Source organism: Ctenopharyngodon idella, chromosome 5 (assembly GCF_019924925.1).
Source record: "Ctenopharyngodon idella isolate HZGC_01 chromosome 5, HZGC01, whole genome shotgun sequence".
Taxonomy (NCBI): Eukaryota; Metazoa; Chordata; class Actinopteri; order Cypriniformes; family Xenocyprididae; genus Ctenopharyngodon; species Ctenopharyngodon idella.
This window is the reverse complement of record NC_067224.1, coordinates 2,723,138-2,741,162: the sequence shown is the minus strand read 5'-3', so window position 1 is coordinate 2,741,162 and position 18,025 is coordinate 2,723,138. Positions and strand designations below refer to the sequence as shown.

At 38.5% G+C, this 18,025-nt stretch overlaps 2 protein-coding genes across 2 annotated transcripts; one reads left to right on the top strand and one right to left on the bottom strand.

Moving 5' to 3' along the window:
• Positions 1 to 4,054: 4,054 nt before the first annotated feature.
• LOC127513212 (uracil nucleotide/cysteinyl leukotriene receptor) lies at positions 4,055 to 7,342 on the top strand. The gene is made up of 2 exons (XM_051894860.1): positions 4,055 to 4,211; positions 6,072 to 7,342. The coding sequence occupies exons 1-2, from the start codon at positions 4,138 to 4,140 to the stop codon at positions 7,021 to 7,023; spliced, it is 1,026 nt and encodes a 341-aa protein (XP_051750820.1). The 5' UTR covers positions 4,055 to 4,137; the 3' UTR covers positions 7,024 to 7,342.
• A 3,483-nt stretch (positions 7,343 to 10,825) lies between these two features.
• LOC127513522 (zinc finger protein 391) lies at positions 10,826 to 16,474 on the bottom strand. Its single transcript, XM_051895373.1, has 2 exons — positions 16,207 to 16,474; positions 10,826 to 13,769 (listed from the first exon to the last, which is right to left on the bottom strand). The coding sequence occupies exons 1-2, from the start codon at positions 16,406 to 16,408 to the stop codon at positions 12,337 to 12,339; spliced, it is 1,635 nt and encodes a 544-aa protein (XP_051751333.1). The 5' UTR covers positions 16,409 to 16,474; the 3' UTR covers positions 10,826 to 12,336.
• Between the last annotated feature and the right edge of the window lie 1,551 nt (positions 16,475 to 18,025).

The window sequence follows — 18,025 nt, the reverse complement described above, 5'->3', positions numbered from 1 at the left end:
AAAAAGTGTAAATTTCACAATATTGCACCTTTTTTTATATATATATACATCACCTAATATAAGCATACACAGTTCCTGTATAGAAACACCGCACACATGATGCAAACCATCTCAGAGACCCCCCACAAGGCAGTCATTATTCTAGTTCTTTAAACATTTATTTGTGAATAAATACAAGAACATTTTAATGTTTCCATGTTTGATAAAACAGATTAAAGTCACCATGAAATCAAAATAGACCATTCTTATTTTTTTTATGGAATATTGCAGTTTATTCTAAATGATTTATAGGTGCAAATCATTATTGTTTTAAATTCATGTGTCTCATAATCATTGATAGTTGGTGCTGGCGTTACTCGAGTGACCACTTGAGGCCACTTGATGCCCATTTAAAACGTGACCACTTAAAATGGCTGATTTTTCTGGATTTAAACATTGTTGGAAATGTTTGGGATGTAAGTACACAAGTCAACTGCTCTACTGGTTTTTGGATATTTTAATCTAGAAATCTTACAATGCCATTTTTGATGCCATTTTTACTATCTGAATACTGTTATTTCCTCTGTCACCAAAGCAAATTCCTGGTGTGTGCAAACAAGCTCGGCAATAAAGCTCTTTCTGATTCTGATTTAACCAGGGGCCTGTATCATGAAGGCGGATTCACTGGCTAGCCAGGTAAGTTTCAGATTAGTTTGTGCCAATCCTGGGTTTTAGGTACCATGAAAGTGACTTGGCTTTTAGCGGTGTTAATCACCATAGTAACTTACGCTCCACAGCTAACCTGCTCCGGGGCAGGTTATGTTCTGGATAAGAGATCTCAAACCGAAATTGGACCAATCAGATGTGAGCAAAGTGATACTGACACACGCCCCCGGTTTCACTACCTCCAAATTAAAGGTCACTATCTAGTAAAAACAAATATTTAAAGATGAAATTGTCTGGCTTTAATGATAATTAGAATTATTTTATGATTTATATAATTATATAATCTATATTATTATTAATCCATTACACACAAGCAATTTTAGTTTAACAGTTATTATTAAGCATTTAGTTTAAATGAATATTAATATATACAGATCATATGTAATATAAATAAGCTGTAGAATCAATAGATAACTCTTTAAAAATGACTGCAAGTGACCTTACATGTTTGAGTCTCTATTGCTATATATTATCAAGCAATTATATAAACTAACTTCACAAGTTTCACTTGCACTGATAGAGCAAGATAATTTCTTTTATTTTTCCTCTTTCATGGACAAGTATTTTCTTTAGTGTAAATGCGTTTAAATTCTTCATTTTCTTCAGTCTCTTAACCTTCAGCAAAAGAGATTTGAATCACGCTGGCTTTCTCGCGAGAAGTGAATCAGAGTTTCTCTCTGTTGCAAAGCATGTGATTGGCTGTTCACCACTGATGTCACGCATTCATGTGCACGCGCTCCACAAACTCAGGATCAAAGCCTGAGTTGACAGAGAAAGTTGATGATCAGCATCATGGTACCAACAAAGCCGGATTGGAGTGGTTTGTTTTTGTCACCTCGAAACTAATCCTATAACCCTGAGTTTGTTCAACTACCATCATGGTACAGGCCCATGATTCCAGGCTCATTCATGGTGTCATTAAGCTACGCCTTTGTTTTGAATAAGTGACCTCTAGTGGTGAAAATTACATGTTGTGCCTTTAAAAGGTTAGTTCACCCAAAGATGAAAATTCTGTCATTAATTACTCACCCTCATGTTGTTCCACACCCGTAAGACCTTCGTTCATCTTTGGAACACAAATTAAGATATTTTTGATGAAATCCGAGGCTATCTGATCCACACATAGACAGCAACGTCATTGCACCTTTTGACGTCCAGAAAGGTAGTTAAAAACATGGTTAAAATAGTGACTACGGTGGTTGTTATGAAGCGACGAGAATACTTTTTGTGCGCGAAAAAAAAAAACCCCACTTTATTCAACAATTTGAACCATTGTCATATGTAGTTAACTCAGTGCAGGCTTCCTTGTTTACGTCCGAATGCTGGCTCATTATTGGCCGGATCCTGTGTCAGCATCACATGCATGCGTCGTGCTGCTCACGTGTTCAGCTTCGGCCAATACTGAGTTGGCATTCGGAGGTAAACAAGGAAGCCTGCACTAAGTTCACTACGTATGACAACGGTTCAAATTGTTGAATGGTGGATGTGTGGATCAGATACCCTCAGATTTCATCAAAAATATCTTAATTTGTGTTCCGAAGATGAATGAAGGTCTTACAGTTGTGGAACAACATGAGGGTCAGTACTTAATGACAGAAATGTCATTTTTGGGTGAACTAACCCTTTAAATGAACAGTGAGTGATGTTACAGGTTTCAGTAATGATCACTGGAGCTCAACTCTAATAAAACTAAGATTCAAACAACACACTGACCTACTTAGAAAGCTTTATTTTATCACTGAAGTTTTGAGTTAACGTTCAAGAATAGTTGAAATTAACATTAAATGCACAATACTGTACACAGAGAAGATATTATACAATATTCTTAAATTAAATTGCATTTCATTCAAGATGCACTTACGTCATAACTTCTTGATATACAGGTCATACAGGACGACAGCATTAATTTCTAATGAACATGACTCAAACACTCACACTGCCTAAAAAAATGAAAACTCATCTAGCATATGAAACATCAGTACAGTATTTGTGCAATGTCTCATCCACAAGCAACAAAGCACCATGGTATTCCTTCTGGAAGTTGCTTTGGAAAAATGATCGTTAAATGATTTAAGTGATCGTTTAGAGACTTTACAGGAGACCATTCAATGAAGCTGAAGAACATTAATGTCATTAGAGGCTTTATATATCTGTATATATATTATATATTGTGATGAAAAGAATATATCATACTGTTGATCTCAACTCTCATTTGTTTTGCATATGTAATCCACAACAATCTTGATGCTTTTCCATTATTAAAACAAGTCGTTCATTAATGACACTCTCTTTGTCAGTCAACATCAGAGGAATTTCACTTCTGGTCACATATTAAATGCAGAGTTATCTTTTTGCTTTTTTATTTTTTTTTTTACAGAAGACTTGTAGGTTAGTGTATCGTGTAGTTTTTGGTTTTAAGTTAACAAAAGCTGTTTTAAAGGCAGAAGGTGGTCACAACAAAATATTGATTTTGGCAATACAAGTTAATTGATAATTCTAACTTTTCACAATATTGTTTTCTCAGTGTTTTTTTCTGTTTATTCATGTAATTCCAGACAGACTCGACGATGGTGAGATCAGATCTCTGTTGTTGGACTCTTGTTCATACAAAATGAATGTTTGGTAAACTGTAAACTGATATTTATATCATACTGGCACACTAAATCAAAAGATAATGTCTTAAATCAATTTTTGGTAAAAATATAACATGTGTAACACAACACAGTACTGAATATATACCACATTTGATTGTGGGATTGATAATTGCCAATATAATGAAGTGGATAAAATCTGGTTTCTCAGTATCTCTTTCTTCAGTTCATATCTCTGTTTTTGATGCATGTTTTTTTCCTTACTATTTCATCTTTGACCTCTTACATTTTATCTCAAAACTAAAGATGACAAAAGTGCTTCTGTTATGACACTGAAAATGCTTCTGTTGCACAAAGGTAAAAAAAATAGCCACTATCTGACAATCACACAGCCGCTTCTTTGTCTTGTTCTTCCATCCAGATGAACCTCCATGTCATCTTCACGTAACAAATGACACTTTGTTACACTGAATTTCAGAAGTATACTAATGTACGGTTGCATCAGTTGTTTACCACCAAATTTCCGTCAGGAGCCAATGGCGAGTTGCATCATTGCCAATCAGTGTTAATGATGAGGACTTGCTGCTACACGTCTTCTGAACCAATCCCACCATCCATAAAATTTGTCCTTCACAAAGCCAGTAAATATGTTAATAAGTTAGCATGTTATCTGGTCAATAAACTCAACAATATGCAAATAGTTCTTCTATAAGTAAACTGTTCAGAGAACACATTTGCATATTGGTTTAGTCTCCAGAACGCTTGGCCTCGATTGGCTCCTGAAGCTCCCGGTGGTGTTGAATCATGGGAGTGAAGATTTCGTCAGTGTCTTCAGCTTAAAATGAGCTGTCAGTCCCACAACCAACTTCACACTGCGGCTGAAGACCATCTGCAGACCACAGAAACTTATGAGAGGTAAGAGATGCTGCTTATAATGACACTGCTGAAAGGTTTCTCTATGCCTGTAACAACTAGTGGTTTGAGACTATTCATATTCAGTGACACTTATTGGTTAAGCTGTATTGAAAATACCAAGATCACTGAATAATTCAACTTAATGAAACTGTACAATCTTTGTAGAGCTGCTTTATGGTTGAAACTGAAATCATAACGATATCTGAAATGATAGATTCCTGAAACTGAAGAAGCTTTTGACACTCATGCTGTTTTCCTCTTCATTACTATGAAGCTGTTTTGTATACAGTATTATGAACATGACTTGACAAATCTCAGTAGTTTATTGCACAAACTACAGATCTTGGCTGTAAAAATAAATAAGTAAATAAGTTACCTGGTTGCCTAAAACTTTTGAGTTCACTGAAATTAAAAATTTGAGTTAATGCAATGAAGGTGATTGGTTTAATAAACAGAAACTCAAAATATTATGTTATTTGAACTACATTAATTATCTAAGTTGGTTTAACAAAAGAAAAAATGTTATGATATCAAATCATGAAAATAATTTTTTACAGTGTGTCAGTTGTCATGTGTTTATATTTTGTGCATCATAATTGTACTGTTCAAATATTGCTAAACTGTCATTGTATAGAAGATTTTTGTACTTTAAATATTTTCTTATATTTCAAAGCAAATTCCTACTGTGACAACACCACATAATGTGACAACATGCCCCATTGTAGATGTCAAAGTTTGTTAAATGAACTGTAGCAATCATGTTTTAATGTTTTAACTCAAATATATTTTTTAACAAAAGAAGATTCATAAAGCCTTTTGTTGCATTTTGAGAGATCGTCACATGTGATGTTAATGCAGCTGCAGGTATACAAGCGCTTTAATTAGGGGCACCAAAGGTGCGTAGGCAACTATTGTATCCGTTGGTGTTCTTCTTCTTCTTCAGCTCTGGATGTCTATGGCAGCTCATAGAACCGCTTTTGGGAGATTTATGAAATTTGGCACACAGATAGAGGCCAGGCTGAACTATCACCATAGCAAATTTGGAGTTTATAACTCAATCCCTCTAGCGCCACCAACTGTCCAAATGTGCACTTAAAGATTTCAAGATTCCTTATTAAATTTTTACCTCCATTTTGAATTTTCAGAAAAACTTACTTTTTTGAACTCCTCCTAAGCCGTTGCTCTGATTTTCACAAAAAGTTAAGCAGATCATCTTCAGACCATGCCGACAAAAAGTTGCGAAATTCAAGTTGATTTGTCAAACTGCTTTTGAAAAATGTGTGAACGAATTTTATGTAGAGCTTGCGAAAATAGACGTAAGGCTCTATCTCCTCAAAGCTTTATCGTATTCAGACCAATCTTGGTCCATGTAATCACTAGAAAGACCTGAGGTTACATGCTGCGTTTCGGCACAGCACCACCTACTGGTCCGGAGATTTGATAAATGGCTATTTTTGCTTATAACTGAACGGTTTGTCCAAATGGTTTGTAGATTTGGGGCGTTATGCCAAATCAAATGATATCCAATTTTCCCATATCGCCCATTTTGGGTGTCGGCCATTTTAAATTTTGTAGTATAATGCTGTATTATACGAGAGCATGAACGTATCATTACGAAACTCGGTATGGGTCATCAGCATGATGCCCTGAAGGAGTCTGAGAAGTTTCAGATCAGCGCCACCTAGTGGTGAATTTTTTTTTTTACATGCATATAACTTTGGATGTGGTTGACTGATCAAGTGAAAGCTGTTTAAGTGGCGTTTGGCTTTATGTGGCATTTTGTACAAGGACCAGAAAAGCACAAAGCAAGAGTTTAATTGTACAGTTTGGTTGCATTTGATCACTGTTTGTGTGTTTCAGCGGTTGGTCTGAGCCCATGGAGAGGACAATGGCAATCACAGAGCTGTTCAGATACATCAACTCCTCTCTGCTCATCAGCCACCGGCCACTGAACGCCTCACCGGCCGAGCAGACGGTCTACGGCGGCTGCGCACACATGCCTGCCGTCCTCATCTTCTACCTGGTGCTGCAGTTCATCAACATGTTCCTGGGCATCCCGGCCAACATCATGGTACTGTGGCTCATCCATAAGAATAAGGGCGACTCCTCCACCTCAGACATCTTCATCGTCCATTTGGCTGTGCTGGACACTTTCTTCTGCCTCATTCCTCCACTGGAACTGGCCAACATCGTCTATCTGACCACCAGCAGCACCTGGTACGTCCTGCGCTTCTTCTACGGCGTGAAAGACTCGTCGCCGCTCTTCCTGTCCTGCATCTGTCTGGACAGATACATGGCCGTCTGCCATCCCATCACCTTCACCGAACTCAAAGACAAGCGCCATCGCTCTGTGTGTGCCGGCGTTGTGTGGTTCATCACCTTGGTCTACGCTGCAGCAAAGTGTGTAGGAAACATCCCTAACTTTGAGAAGGTCTTCACTGTCATGATTCTGGCAGCGTTTGCGTTTATGCTGTTTTGTAACATCTCCATTCTCTGGGCCCTGAGACAATCTGCTCCAGGTCGAGATGAGAGGCATCCCGTCAAGAAAAAGGCCTTCAAAATGGTCGTCATCATCTTGGCCATCATTGTTATTAACTACTTCCCGCCGGTGGCTCTATTTCCTTTTCAAGAGTATTTCTCTCCGGCGGTCTTCCGCTGTTATATCCACTACATCGCCTTTGGCTTCATGGACATCAGCAGCAGCATTCAGCCGGTTCTGTATCTGTCGCGGGAGAAGCTGCCCAAAGTCCCGCTGTGCTGCTCGAAAAACACAGAATGTGCAGATGATCCTGTGTTCACCATCAACCAGTGAGCTGCTGTTATTGGAGTATTTCATTGATCAGACAGATGCACTGAACTGCTGTATGTACATAATAATGTAGGCCGGTGCATTCTGTGTACGGTAAACAATGTGTAATGTTATAAAATTAGAGCCATTACACTCATTCTGCAGCTTGTTGGTTGTGAGGTGGAAAAATACTTGGAAAATGTATGTATGCGTTGATTTTACATGAGAACAAACTACTGAGGTGTGAATATTTTGTGCATAGAAACATGTTGTTATGAGCATATTTGCTTGTAGTGGATTTAAAGGATTAGTTCATTTTCAAATGAAAAATTACCCTAAGCTTTACTCACCCTCAAGCCATCCTAAGTGTATATGACTTTCTTTTTTCTGATGAACATAATCAGAGATATTTTAATAAATATCCTGACGCATTCAAACTTTATAATGGCAGTTAACAGGGGTCACAAATATGAGCTGAAGAAAGTGCCTCCATCCACATCCATCCATAATAAACGTACTCCACACAGCTCCGGGGGGTTAATAAAGTCCTTCTGAACAGAAGCGATGCGTTTGTGTAAGAAAATATATATTTAACAAGTTATGAAGTAAAATATCTAGCTTCCTCCAGACCGCCTTCCGTATTCAAGTTACGAAGAAAGTGTAAACTGGCGTCGTGTCAGTTACACTTTTTCCATAAGTTGAATAGGGAAGGCGTAGGACGTAGTGTAAGCTTTTTGAACTGCAAGAGTTTTACACTTTCTTTGTACACTGAATACTTGAATACCTTTATTAACCCCCCGGAGCCGTGTGGAGTGCGTTTATGATGGATGGATGTGGATGGAGGCACTTTCTTCAGCTCATATTTGTGACCCCTGTTAACTGCCATTATAAAGTTCGAATGCGTCAGGATATTTATTAATATATCTCTGATTGTGTTCATCAGAAAGAAGAAAGTCATATACACCTAGGATGGCTTGAGGGTGGGTAAAGTTTGGGCTAATTTTCATTTGAAAGTGAACTAATCCATTAATGGTGTGTCACATCTCTTTATTTATTTATGTCTGCAAATTCTAGATTAATTTGCTGTCTGTTCAAGACAGCTGCTAACATATAAGATGCTTGTTTTTTAAAAACGTATATTTCACATTATTGCACCATATATATATATATATATATATATATATATAACAGTTTTGTATTCAAACACTGCACACACAACACAAGTGTGCCTCTACAAGGCAGTCGCTGTTATTCCAGTTCTTAAACATTTATTTGTGAATAAATATAAGAACATTTTAATGTTTCCATGTTTGTTACAACAGATTAAAGTCACCATAGAATCAACATTGACAGCTCTTGTTTTTTTTTTGTTTTTTTTTAAAGAATATTGCAATAAATTTAAATGTTTTCTCTGTGCACATCATTATTGTTTTAAAGGGGACCTATTATGCAAAATTCACTTTTGTAAGGTTTTTGAACACAGATGTGTCCACAGTGTGGGTAAACAACCAGGCTATAATGGTAAAAATCCACCTACTCTTTTTTTTTTTTTTTATAATCCCCATGAATCATAAACAGTCTCTCCAAGGGCGCGGTTTCCAGATTTCCCCCTACTCTTAAGCCCCGCCCATGACTGGTGACGATCTGCCCTATTAGCACAGATACCGCCCTGAGTGAGCCGCAGCAGTCCGCCATTTCAGTTTACTCGCTGTAGCAGCTGGAGATGTACAATGTCTGCGCCAAAAAACATTACAAATGTTATTTGATGTATCAGTGAACAAAAAAATTTCCATAGATTCCCGGCATCTGAGCCACTGAGAATGTGGTTGAATTTCATTTATGAAGGAAATGTGCCGAAGAACGTTGGTAAAGTGTTAATATATTTGCTCAAATGTTGAAACTCCCCAACAACTACATAAATTTATCCAGTAACCATTCAGAAACATCCAGTTCTAAAAGTTGTAACTTCTTCCTGAGTCTCTCCATCAGTGTCGACTCCGGTTTGAACAATGTAAGGTAGAACACAGCTACATTTTGGCTGCGTGAGATTCTCCAGTTTTGTTGTTGTTGAGTATCTGAAATGCGAGCTGTTAAAGCTCCGCCCTCTTCTGGAAAAGGGGCCGGGAGCAGCAGCTCATTTGCATTTAAAGGGACACACAAAAACTGTGTGTTTTTGCTCACATCCAAATAGGGTCAAATTTGACAAGCTATAATAAATAATCTGTGGGGTATTTTCAGCTGAAAATTTACAGACACATTCTGGGGACACCATTACATCTTGTGAAAAGAGGCATAATAGGTACCCTTTAAATTCATGCTCCTCATAATCTTGAATCAAAATAACTTCCCCTCCCTCTTGCAGCGGCATCTCATCTCATCTCTTCTCTTCTCTGATGACAAGGACGGGGCAACCTGTCACTCACATGAGATCCACCAATAGCAAACCACAACTATCCAACCATCCAATCAATTCCCAACAGAAAAAATCAAGCCCCACCCTACATTTGTTCTTGTTTCAGAAGTCCTTATATGGCACAATAAGGAAGAAAAGACCAGTGCATCTTCCCTTTCATGACAACTTTAATGCTCTTATATATATATATATATATATATATAAGTTAATATGTAAAATTCATATCTTTTAAGTCAGTGGATTGTTCTAATTTAAAGCCAAAAAATAAGACTGATTTGCCCTTGGTAAACTGCTAGTTGGTCAGAACAGGAACTATGATGGTATCTGAACAAACTCAGAGGATGATAGGATTAGATTAGACATGACAAAATCAAATCAATCCAATCAGGCTTTGTTTTTTACCATGACGCTGATCATCGACTTTCTCTGTCAACTCTTGGATAACTATGGAGCGCGTGCACATGAAAGTGACATCAGTAGCGATCACAGGTTGTAAAACTGTGTGAGAGAGTCAGTGTGATTTACTTCTCTCTCCTACCAAAGATAAAGAGACTGAAAAATAGGAAGAACCTGAGCGTATTTACACAGCAAGAAAATAACTGCTATATTATACATAATATATCATCATCATCATTTTAAAGGCGCTATAAAATAAAGTTTATTATTATTATTAATAATATAAACGCATGTTTCGAGGCTTCTCTCGGGAGACTAGCGTAAATTGACCCATAGCAAAGCGCCATCTGCTGTTTTGGAAGCGGAAGTTGCTCAACTGCATTTGTGAGAAAATCAAGCCGAGAGATCTCATAAAAAGGCAAGTAATTTACAGTCGTAACAGACAGGTGTGCGTTTGTATGCACTAGATTTGGTATTTCTTCAAAGGTTACATGCCATTTGTAGGATGGTTTGTATTTATTTGTGAAATATGATGTAGGCTCATTTATTTATATTTGTAATACATATGTTTGTTACTCCTCTGCGTTTTCGCTCAAACTGACCTTTGTATTTGCACATCACTTTCTGTTTGTTTGTGAGTCGAGTTTTCCTTTGCAAAGCAGATCGTGTTTGTTTGCAAAATGCTGGATTTGTTTGTTTAATTATGGCACAATATTAACTCCATATCAGTGCAAGTGAGAGTTGTGAAGGTAGTTTATACGGTTATCAGTTATAATTATATCAATCATACTTCTTTTTTTTTTTTTTTTTTACTATGTAGTGACCTTTGATTTGGTGCAAGAAAAACTATAGCTTTATTGTGGTCGTTTGTGGTGATTAATTGTGCTGCTGCCGTCACACGAGTGACCACTAGAGGCCACTGGATGCCCATTTAAAACATGACTCTGCTTAAATGAACAGTGACTGATGAATGATCACTGGAGCTCAAACTAATAAATCTAAGACTCAAACACGCTGATCATTTTAGAAAGCTTTATTTTATCACTGAAGCTTCGAGTTAAAGGATTAGTTTACTCCAGCATTAAAATTTCCTGATAATTTACTCACCATATTTCTCCATATAGTGGACTTTACTGGGGTACAGCGGGCTGAAGGTCCAAATGTCAGTTTCAGTTCAGCTTCAAAGAGCTCTACACGATCCCAGACGAGGAATCTTATCTAGTGAAACGATTTAAAAAAAAAAAAAAAAAGGAAAGAAAAAAAAAGGAAAATTTTATATACTTTTTAACCACAAATGCACATCTTGCACTAGCGCCCACAATTACGTAATCACGTTGGAAAGGTCACGCGTGATGTAGGCGGAAGTATCGACCCAGTGTTTATAAAGCAAACGTGCAAAGACCAAGTCAAGCGCCCTTTACAAAAAAAAAAAAAAAAAAAAAAACGAAAAAAAGGTAAAACGATGTTGGACGATTTTGAAGTTGGAGGAGAAAATGCGATGGAGTTTTTCGGTGCTTCCGCCTACATCAGGTGTGACCTTTCCAAAGTCATGGACGCACATAGCAGAGCTAGTGCAAGACAAACATTTGTGGTTAAAAAGTATATATATATATATATATATATATATATATATATATATATATATATATATATATATATATATATATATATTATATATACACACACACACACACACTTTTTAACCACAAATGTTCGTCTTGCACGATCTGTAATTTATATTTATATATATATATATATATATATATTTAAAAATTACAGATCGTTTCGCTAGATAAGACTCTTATTCCTCGGCTGGGATCGTGTAGAGCTCCTTGAAGCTGCACTGAAATGGCATTTTGAACCTTCAACCCGTTGAAGGTCCACTATATGGAGAAAAATCCTGGAATGTTTTCCTCAAAAACCTTCATTTCTTTTCAACTGAAGAAAGACAGACATAAACATCTTGGATGACATGGGGGAGTCAATTTTAATTCTGGAGTGAACTAATCCTTTAACATTCAAGAATAGTTGAAATTATCATTAAATACACAATGCTGTACATAGAAAAGATATTACACAATATTCTTAAATTAAATTGCATTTCATCCAAGAAGTGTTTACTTACTATAACTTCTTCATATTCAACAAACCGGTTCATACAGGACGACAGCACTGATTTCTAATGAGCATGAATGAATGAACACTTACAGACAGAAGACACTGCCTAAAGGAATGAAGACTCATCTACCATATCAAACATCAGTACAGTATGTGTGCAATGTGCAACAAAGTACCATGGTATTCCTTCAGCACAAACAAGTTAGGGATGAGGGGTAGAAGTGACATAATCCTACAGTATCCTGCTATTAGAGCTGAACATTATCATCAAAGGATCTACTCATAAGTCAAAATCACTATAGCCCGATGACAAATTCACGTTTATTGTAAGAACTGATGATCAGGGCTCGTTCTTCATTACACGAACATAAAGACGAACGAAGATGCAGGAGCACGCGGACTGGTCACCGTTACTCAGCGCCTCGGCCGCCTTCACTCTCGGCCTGCGTGTGCAGTTTCTGGTGCTTCTTCAGAGACGACTGATCGCTGTACTTCTTGTCGCAGTGCGAGCAGCAGTACAGCTTCTCTTTGGTGTGGACCAGCTCGTGTCTCTTCAGGTGTCCGGCCCGGCTGAAGCTCTTGTCACAGTGCGCGCAGGTGTGCAGCTTCTCTCCGGTGTGCGTCAGCTGGTGCAGTTTGAGGCTGCTGGCCACCGTGAAGCGCTTCCCGCACTCGCCGCAGCTGTACGGCCGCTCGCCCGTGTGCATGCGCTTGTGGATGGTCAGGTGTCCGGCTTGGCTGAAGGTCTTGGTGCACAGCTCGCAGCGGTACGGCTTCTCGCCCGTGTGGATCCTGTAGTGAGTCTTGAGGTCGCCCATGCCGTTGAACCTCTTCCCGCACTGGCCGCAGGCGTACGGCTTCTCTCCGGTGTGGACTCTCTGATGGCTCCGCAGGTTGCCGGCGTTGGTGAAGGTCTTGCTGCATACGGTGCAGGTGTACGGCCTCTCGCCCGTGTGGGTCCGTAGGTGGACTTTGAGCTGGTTGTGTTCGTTGAATCGTTTGGCGCAGTGCGGACAGCAGTACGGCCGCTCGCCCGTGTGGATCCTCCGGTGGATCCGCAGCTGGCCCTGGTGCCCGTAGCTCTTCCCGCACAGGTTACAGACGAAGGGTCTTTCTCCGGTGTGCGTGCGCTGGTGGTTCTTCAGGAGGTCGGCTCGGTCAAAGCCCTTCCCGCACTGACCGCAGAGGTGCGTCTTTTCCGAGCTGTGAGATTTCAGGTGAATGTTGAGCGACGCTTCGTGCTTGAAGCTCTTGTTACACTGACTACAGTAATAATCCGGTTTCGGATCCTGAGGGATCGGCGGAGACTCCGTCACGTGAAACACTCCAGAAAATCCCTCATCAGACAGTCCGTCTGGATTTGACTCTTCATCAGAGATCAGACTGAACTCCGGTGACTCCCGGGCGTCCTCCTCGTCACCAGCAGGATAAAGGTGTCTGTCTGACACCACCGTCACTTTCACGTCACAGTCATTGGAGTTGATCTCCGGCTCTAAAGGACGTTTAAATATATTTTGGCGTTCAGAGCCACAGTTCTCCTCTGTATTCTCCGTTTTGATTTCTTTATCGGTGTATTTAGGAGAAGCGTGAGGATTTGAGAGGTCTACGGCACACCCGTCCTCAGTGTCTGGGTCGGCCTTTACAAATAGATCTGTTGTTGTTGCACAATCCTTGTTTAACTGGTTTGATTTGACATCTGGGGTTTGTGGTTTCACACAGCTGCTCCGTAAATCTCCAGCGATCTTGGTTTGATCATTATATTCACTTGTATGAGCAGATGAAAACAGATCTTGGCTGAAATTCTTTCTTGAAAAGTCAAGCTGAAAAACACAATCTTCATCTTCTGCAACACAGACAAAAAACATCTTGTTATTTCCAAAAATAAATCACGAGGAACAAACAAAAACATTCTAATCTCCGAAGAGTTTAACTCTTGCAGTTTAAGTTTACATAAAACATGACTGGCTGAAATATTTAACTCTGTATCTTCCTGAAAACCAGAAAAAAAAAGTTTTGTGAATTTAGTATTTTTCATGTCATTACATTGTTTGGAGCATAAGAAAACAATGGAAAAATAACATTTTTGAAAAATGATATTTTATTCATACGTTATGCTATGTTCTCTGTAGAGGACACCAGGACTCTTTTTTTTATAAAAAGCCATGAACAGGCAAAAACAATGGGATTTTTTAAAATCACCAATCAATTTTTAGGTTTCAGGATTTTCATATTACTTTTTATACCAAGATGATTCTCAACTGTTATGAAAGAAATACACCGATCAGGCATAACATTATGACCACCTTCCTAATATTGTTTTGGTCCCCCTTCTACTGCCAAAACAGCCCTGACCCGTCGAGTCATGGACTCCACTAGACCCCTGAAGGTGTGCTGTGGTATCTGCACCAAGATGTTAGCAGCAGATCCTTTAAGTCCTGTAAATTGTGAGATGGAGCCTCCATGGATCAGACTTGTTTGTTCAGCACATCCCACAGATGCTCGATTGGATTGAGATCTGGGGAATTTGGAGGTCAAGTCAACACCTCAAACTCGTTGTTGTGCTCCTCAAACCATTCCTGAACCATTTTTGCTTTGTGGCAGGAGCATTATCCTGCTGAAAGAGGCCACAGCAACCAGGGAATACCGTTTCCATGAAAGGGTGTACATGGTCTGCAACAATGCTTAGGTAGGTGGCATGTGTTCCCCAGGTAAGCGACGCACACGCACCCGGCCATCCACATGATGTAAATTGCTCTGTGGTCCAGTTCTGATGCTCACGTGCCCACTGTTGGCTCTTTCGGCGGTGGACAGGGGTCAGCATGGGCACCCTGACTGGTCTGCAGCTATGCAGCTCCATACGCAACAAACTGTGATGCACTGTGTATTCTGACACCTTTCTATCAGAACCAGCATTAACTTCTTGAGCAATTTGAGCTACAGTAGCTTGTCTGTTGGATCGGACCACACGGGCCAGCCTTCGCTCCCCACGTGCATCAATGAGCCTTGGCCGCCCATGACCCTGTCGCAGGTTCACCGTTCCTTCCTTGGAGCACTTTTGATAGATACTGACCACTGCAGACCAGGAACACCCCACAAGAGCTGCAGTTCTGGAGATGCTCTGACCCAGTCGTCTAGCCATCACAATTTGGCCCTTGTCAAACGCGCTCAAATCCTTACGCTTGCCCATTTTTCCTGCTTCTAACACATCAACTTTGAGGACGAAATGTTCACTTGCTGCCTAATATATCCACCCACTAACAGGTGCCGCGATGAAGAGATAATCCGTGTTATTCACTTCACCTGTCAGTGATCATAATGTTATGCCTGATCGGTGTAACAGAATGATTTGATATACCATTTTGCTTTGTGCAATATGTGTGTGAAATGGCCATAAGTGTTTTTTTCTATTAAATACAATATATCTAATTTGCATATTAATGTGTTATTGGGGCAACATGTCATGAAAAAAGAAGTGTAATAATAAGCAAGATTTTCATAATATTATCTAATATTTCATAATAATATTGAAATATAATTTTCTTCCCTATTCACTTGTTGTGCCTCCCAAAATGCCTAATAAATATGCTTTAAGTCCAGGTGTCCTCCACAGCGGACATGTATGAACGTCCTGTTTTGTAACAGAAAGTCACATTTTGATTTGAAACCCCATAACATTTTCCTGAGATGGTGATTCATTGTAAACAATTTGAAAAGTAGTCAGATTTAAATGATCATTACAAAATATTATATTTCCATAAGAGTGTTCAATTTGATCACTAAATTAATGTCAGTCATTTTTAAATACCAAGCAGAGACAGTTGTCATTGTGAAACTTCCAAACATTTGGGATCTCTGAAAAGCCCTGAATGTGCTCTTTACAGGACATCTAGACTTAAAACTGTGAAATGAATGTTGTCAGAGAAATTCACTAAAATATAATGTCCACTACAGAGGACAAAAGTCTATTCCTGGCTCCCAGGAGGATATGATAACTAAATGGATGTTGTGTTTTGCAACAGTGACAACTTTAAAATACTGGTGTATGTAGTCACTGAATTAATTGGTTTTGTTTTTAGAAACTAACATTTCACCCTCTGGACTCACGTTATATTATTTACCTTTATATATCAGATGTGTTTATCAAATGATATTCATTGAAGGAATAAAACAAAAACACGGTTTTTATGAACAGCATAATTATTTGCATTCATATGCCAAACAACAGCGCAATATAGGCAATATAATATTTCCTGGGATATCATATTCCGAATTTCACGCACCTGTTTTGATGTGATTTGTCCTTTTCTCTTTTGCACAAAGTCGTTTTCTCAGATCATCGTTTTCGGACTCAATTCTCTGAATTTTACGCTGATATTCGCTGACAGTTTGTTCCACTGAATCCAGGATGTCACTGACAGTCACACGGAAGATTTCATTTAATGAAGATTCAAGAAAAGCTTTCAAATCGCCAAACTTCGCCATTTCAACAAATACAAGGAGCTGCAGTGACCTGAGGACCGCCGCGAGCACCGCCGGACACGCCGCTGCCCCCCTCAGGACTGGAGGAAAACTACAGCCTCTCTGTTTATTTTGATGCTTCTTTGCGATTTTTAAAACAATGTTTCTGAAAAATTTACAGTAGTACTAATAGTTTTACTCCAATTTATAACTTTCTTCTAACTGTACATGATCGAATATTGCGTTATTTACGTCTTTACATCATTCGGAAGACCACATGGGCCTTAATCTATTCATATTTTGAGAAACGATGTTCATTTTAATATAAATTGTACTGAATGCCACTGTCACTGGTGCTGAATTCGAGACAATATTTTAACGGGTCATTCAGCCGACTAGAGTAGTTTCCGTTCTCAGTCTTTATCTCTGGGTCAGTATCAAAATACAAAAATTCATATATGGGCCTTTCTGAATTGGTGCAAACCGCTGTCCCACAACCAAAAAACACATTTATAAAAAAAGCATTTAAGCATTCAAAGTTTAGATTTTTAGTAATATCCTTCTATTATCTATTGAATCCCACAATAATATTTTAAATATCAGTATATAGGCTATAAAATGATCATTTATTGGTAATTGTGAGGTGGACGTCTCGAACCCTAACGCCTAAATTTCAACTTGTGAAAATGATATTGAAATAATTATTGCTGTTTTTAAAAAAATATTTAGATTTTTTTTTTTTTTTAAGTGAAGTTAAAAATATATATTTTATTTTTAAATCATGTAACTTTATGTAAAAAAAAAAAAATGTGTCACGCATTTTCATGTCACTACCGGAACAGTGTATGTTTTAGTCCATTGGCTGAGACTGATTTTAACCACACCCCTACATTTTTGATCAGGAAATTTTGGGTGTTATTCCATAAAATTTAATTTTTGTGTGTGTACAACTGTTCAGATCTGTGCTAGCTAACCATGTGCTGATTAGCATCTTTGAGCTAGGCTCAAAAGTATCTAAAATTATCACTACCGAAACAGTCACGACTGAAGCGATATCATTGTTTTTGGGGGGTTATTCGATAAAATTTTGTTTTTGTGAGTGTACAACAGGGCAGCGTTTCCCAAAAGCATCGTAAGCTTAAGTTGATCGTAGCTCCATTGAAACCAATGGTCTCTACAATCAACTTAGATGTACAATGCTTTTGAGAAACGTAGCCCAGAACTGTGCTAGCTAACAATGTGCTGATTGTCATCTTTAGGCACAAAATTGTCACTACCGAAACTTCACTTCATGTTTCGGTCGTGACTGTTTCGGTAGTGACATCATTGTTTTGGTAGTGACAAAAGGGAACACATAATCATTTATTTAGGGGAAATAAACAAAATTTTAGTACAGTTATACAAATCATTCGAATTTTAGTATGTTTTATTATGCAAATCATTAGTGTTTTAGTATGTGAGTTAAAATCTGTAATGTGATGTGGTCACTACCAACACATTACTGTCACTACCGAAAATGTGCAGTCACGACCAAAACATGGGATGTTGTGTCAAAAATAAAGTACGTTGAATTATCAACTAAGATGTTTTTGTAGTGTTTGGTTCAATGTATATTCAAACTAATGAATCCTTCACTTTGAA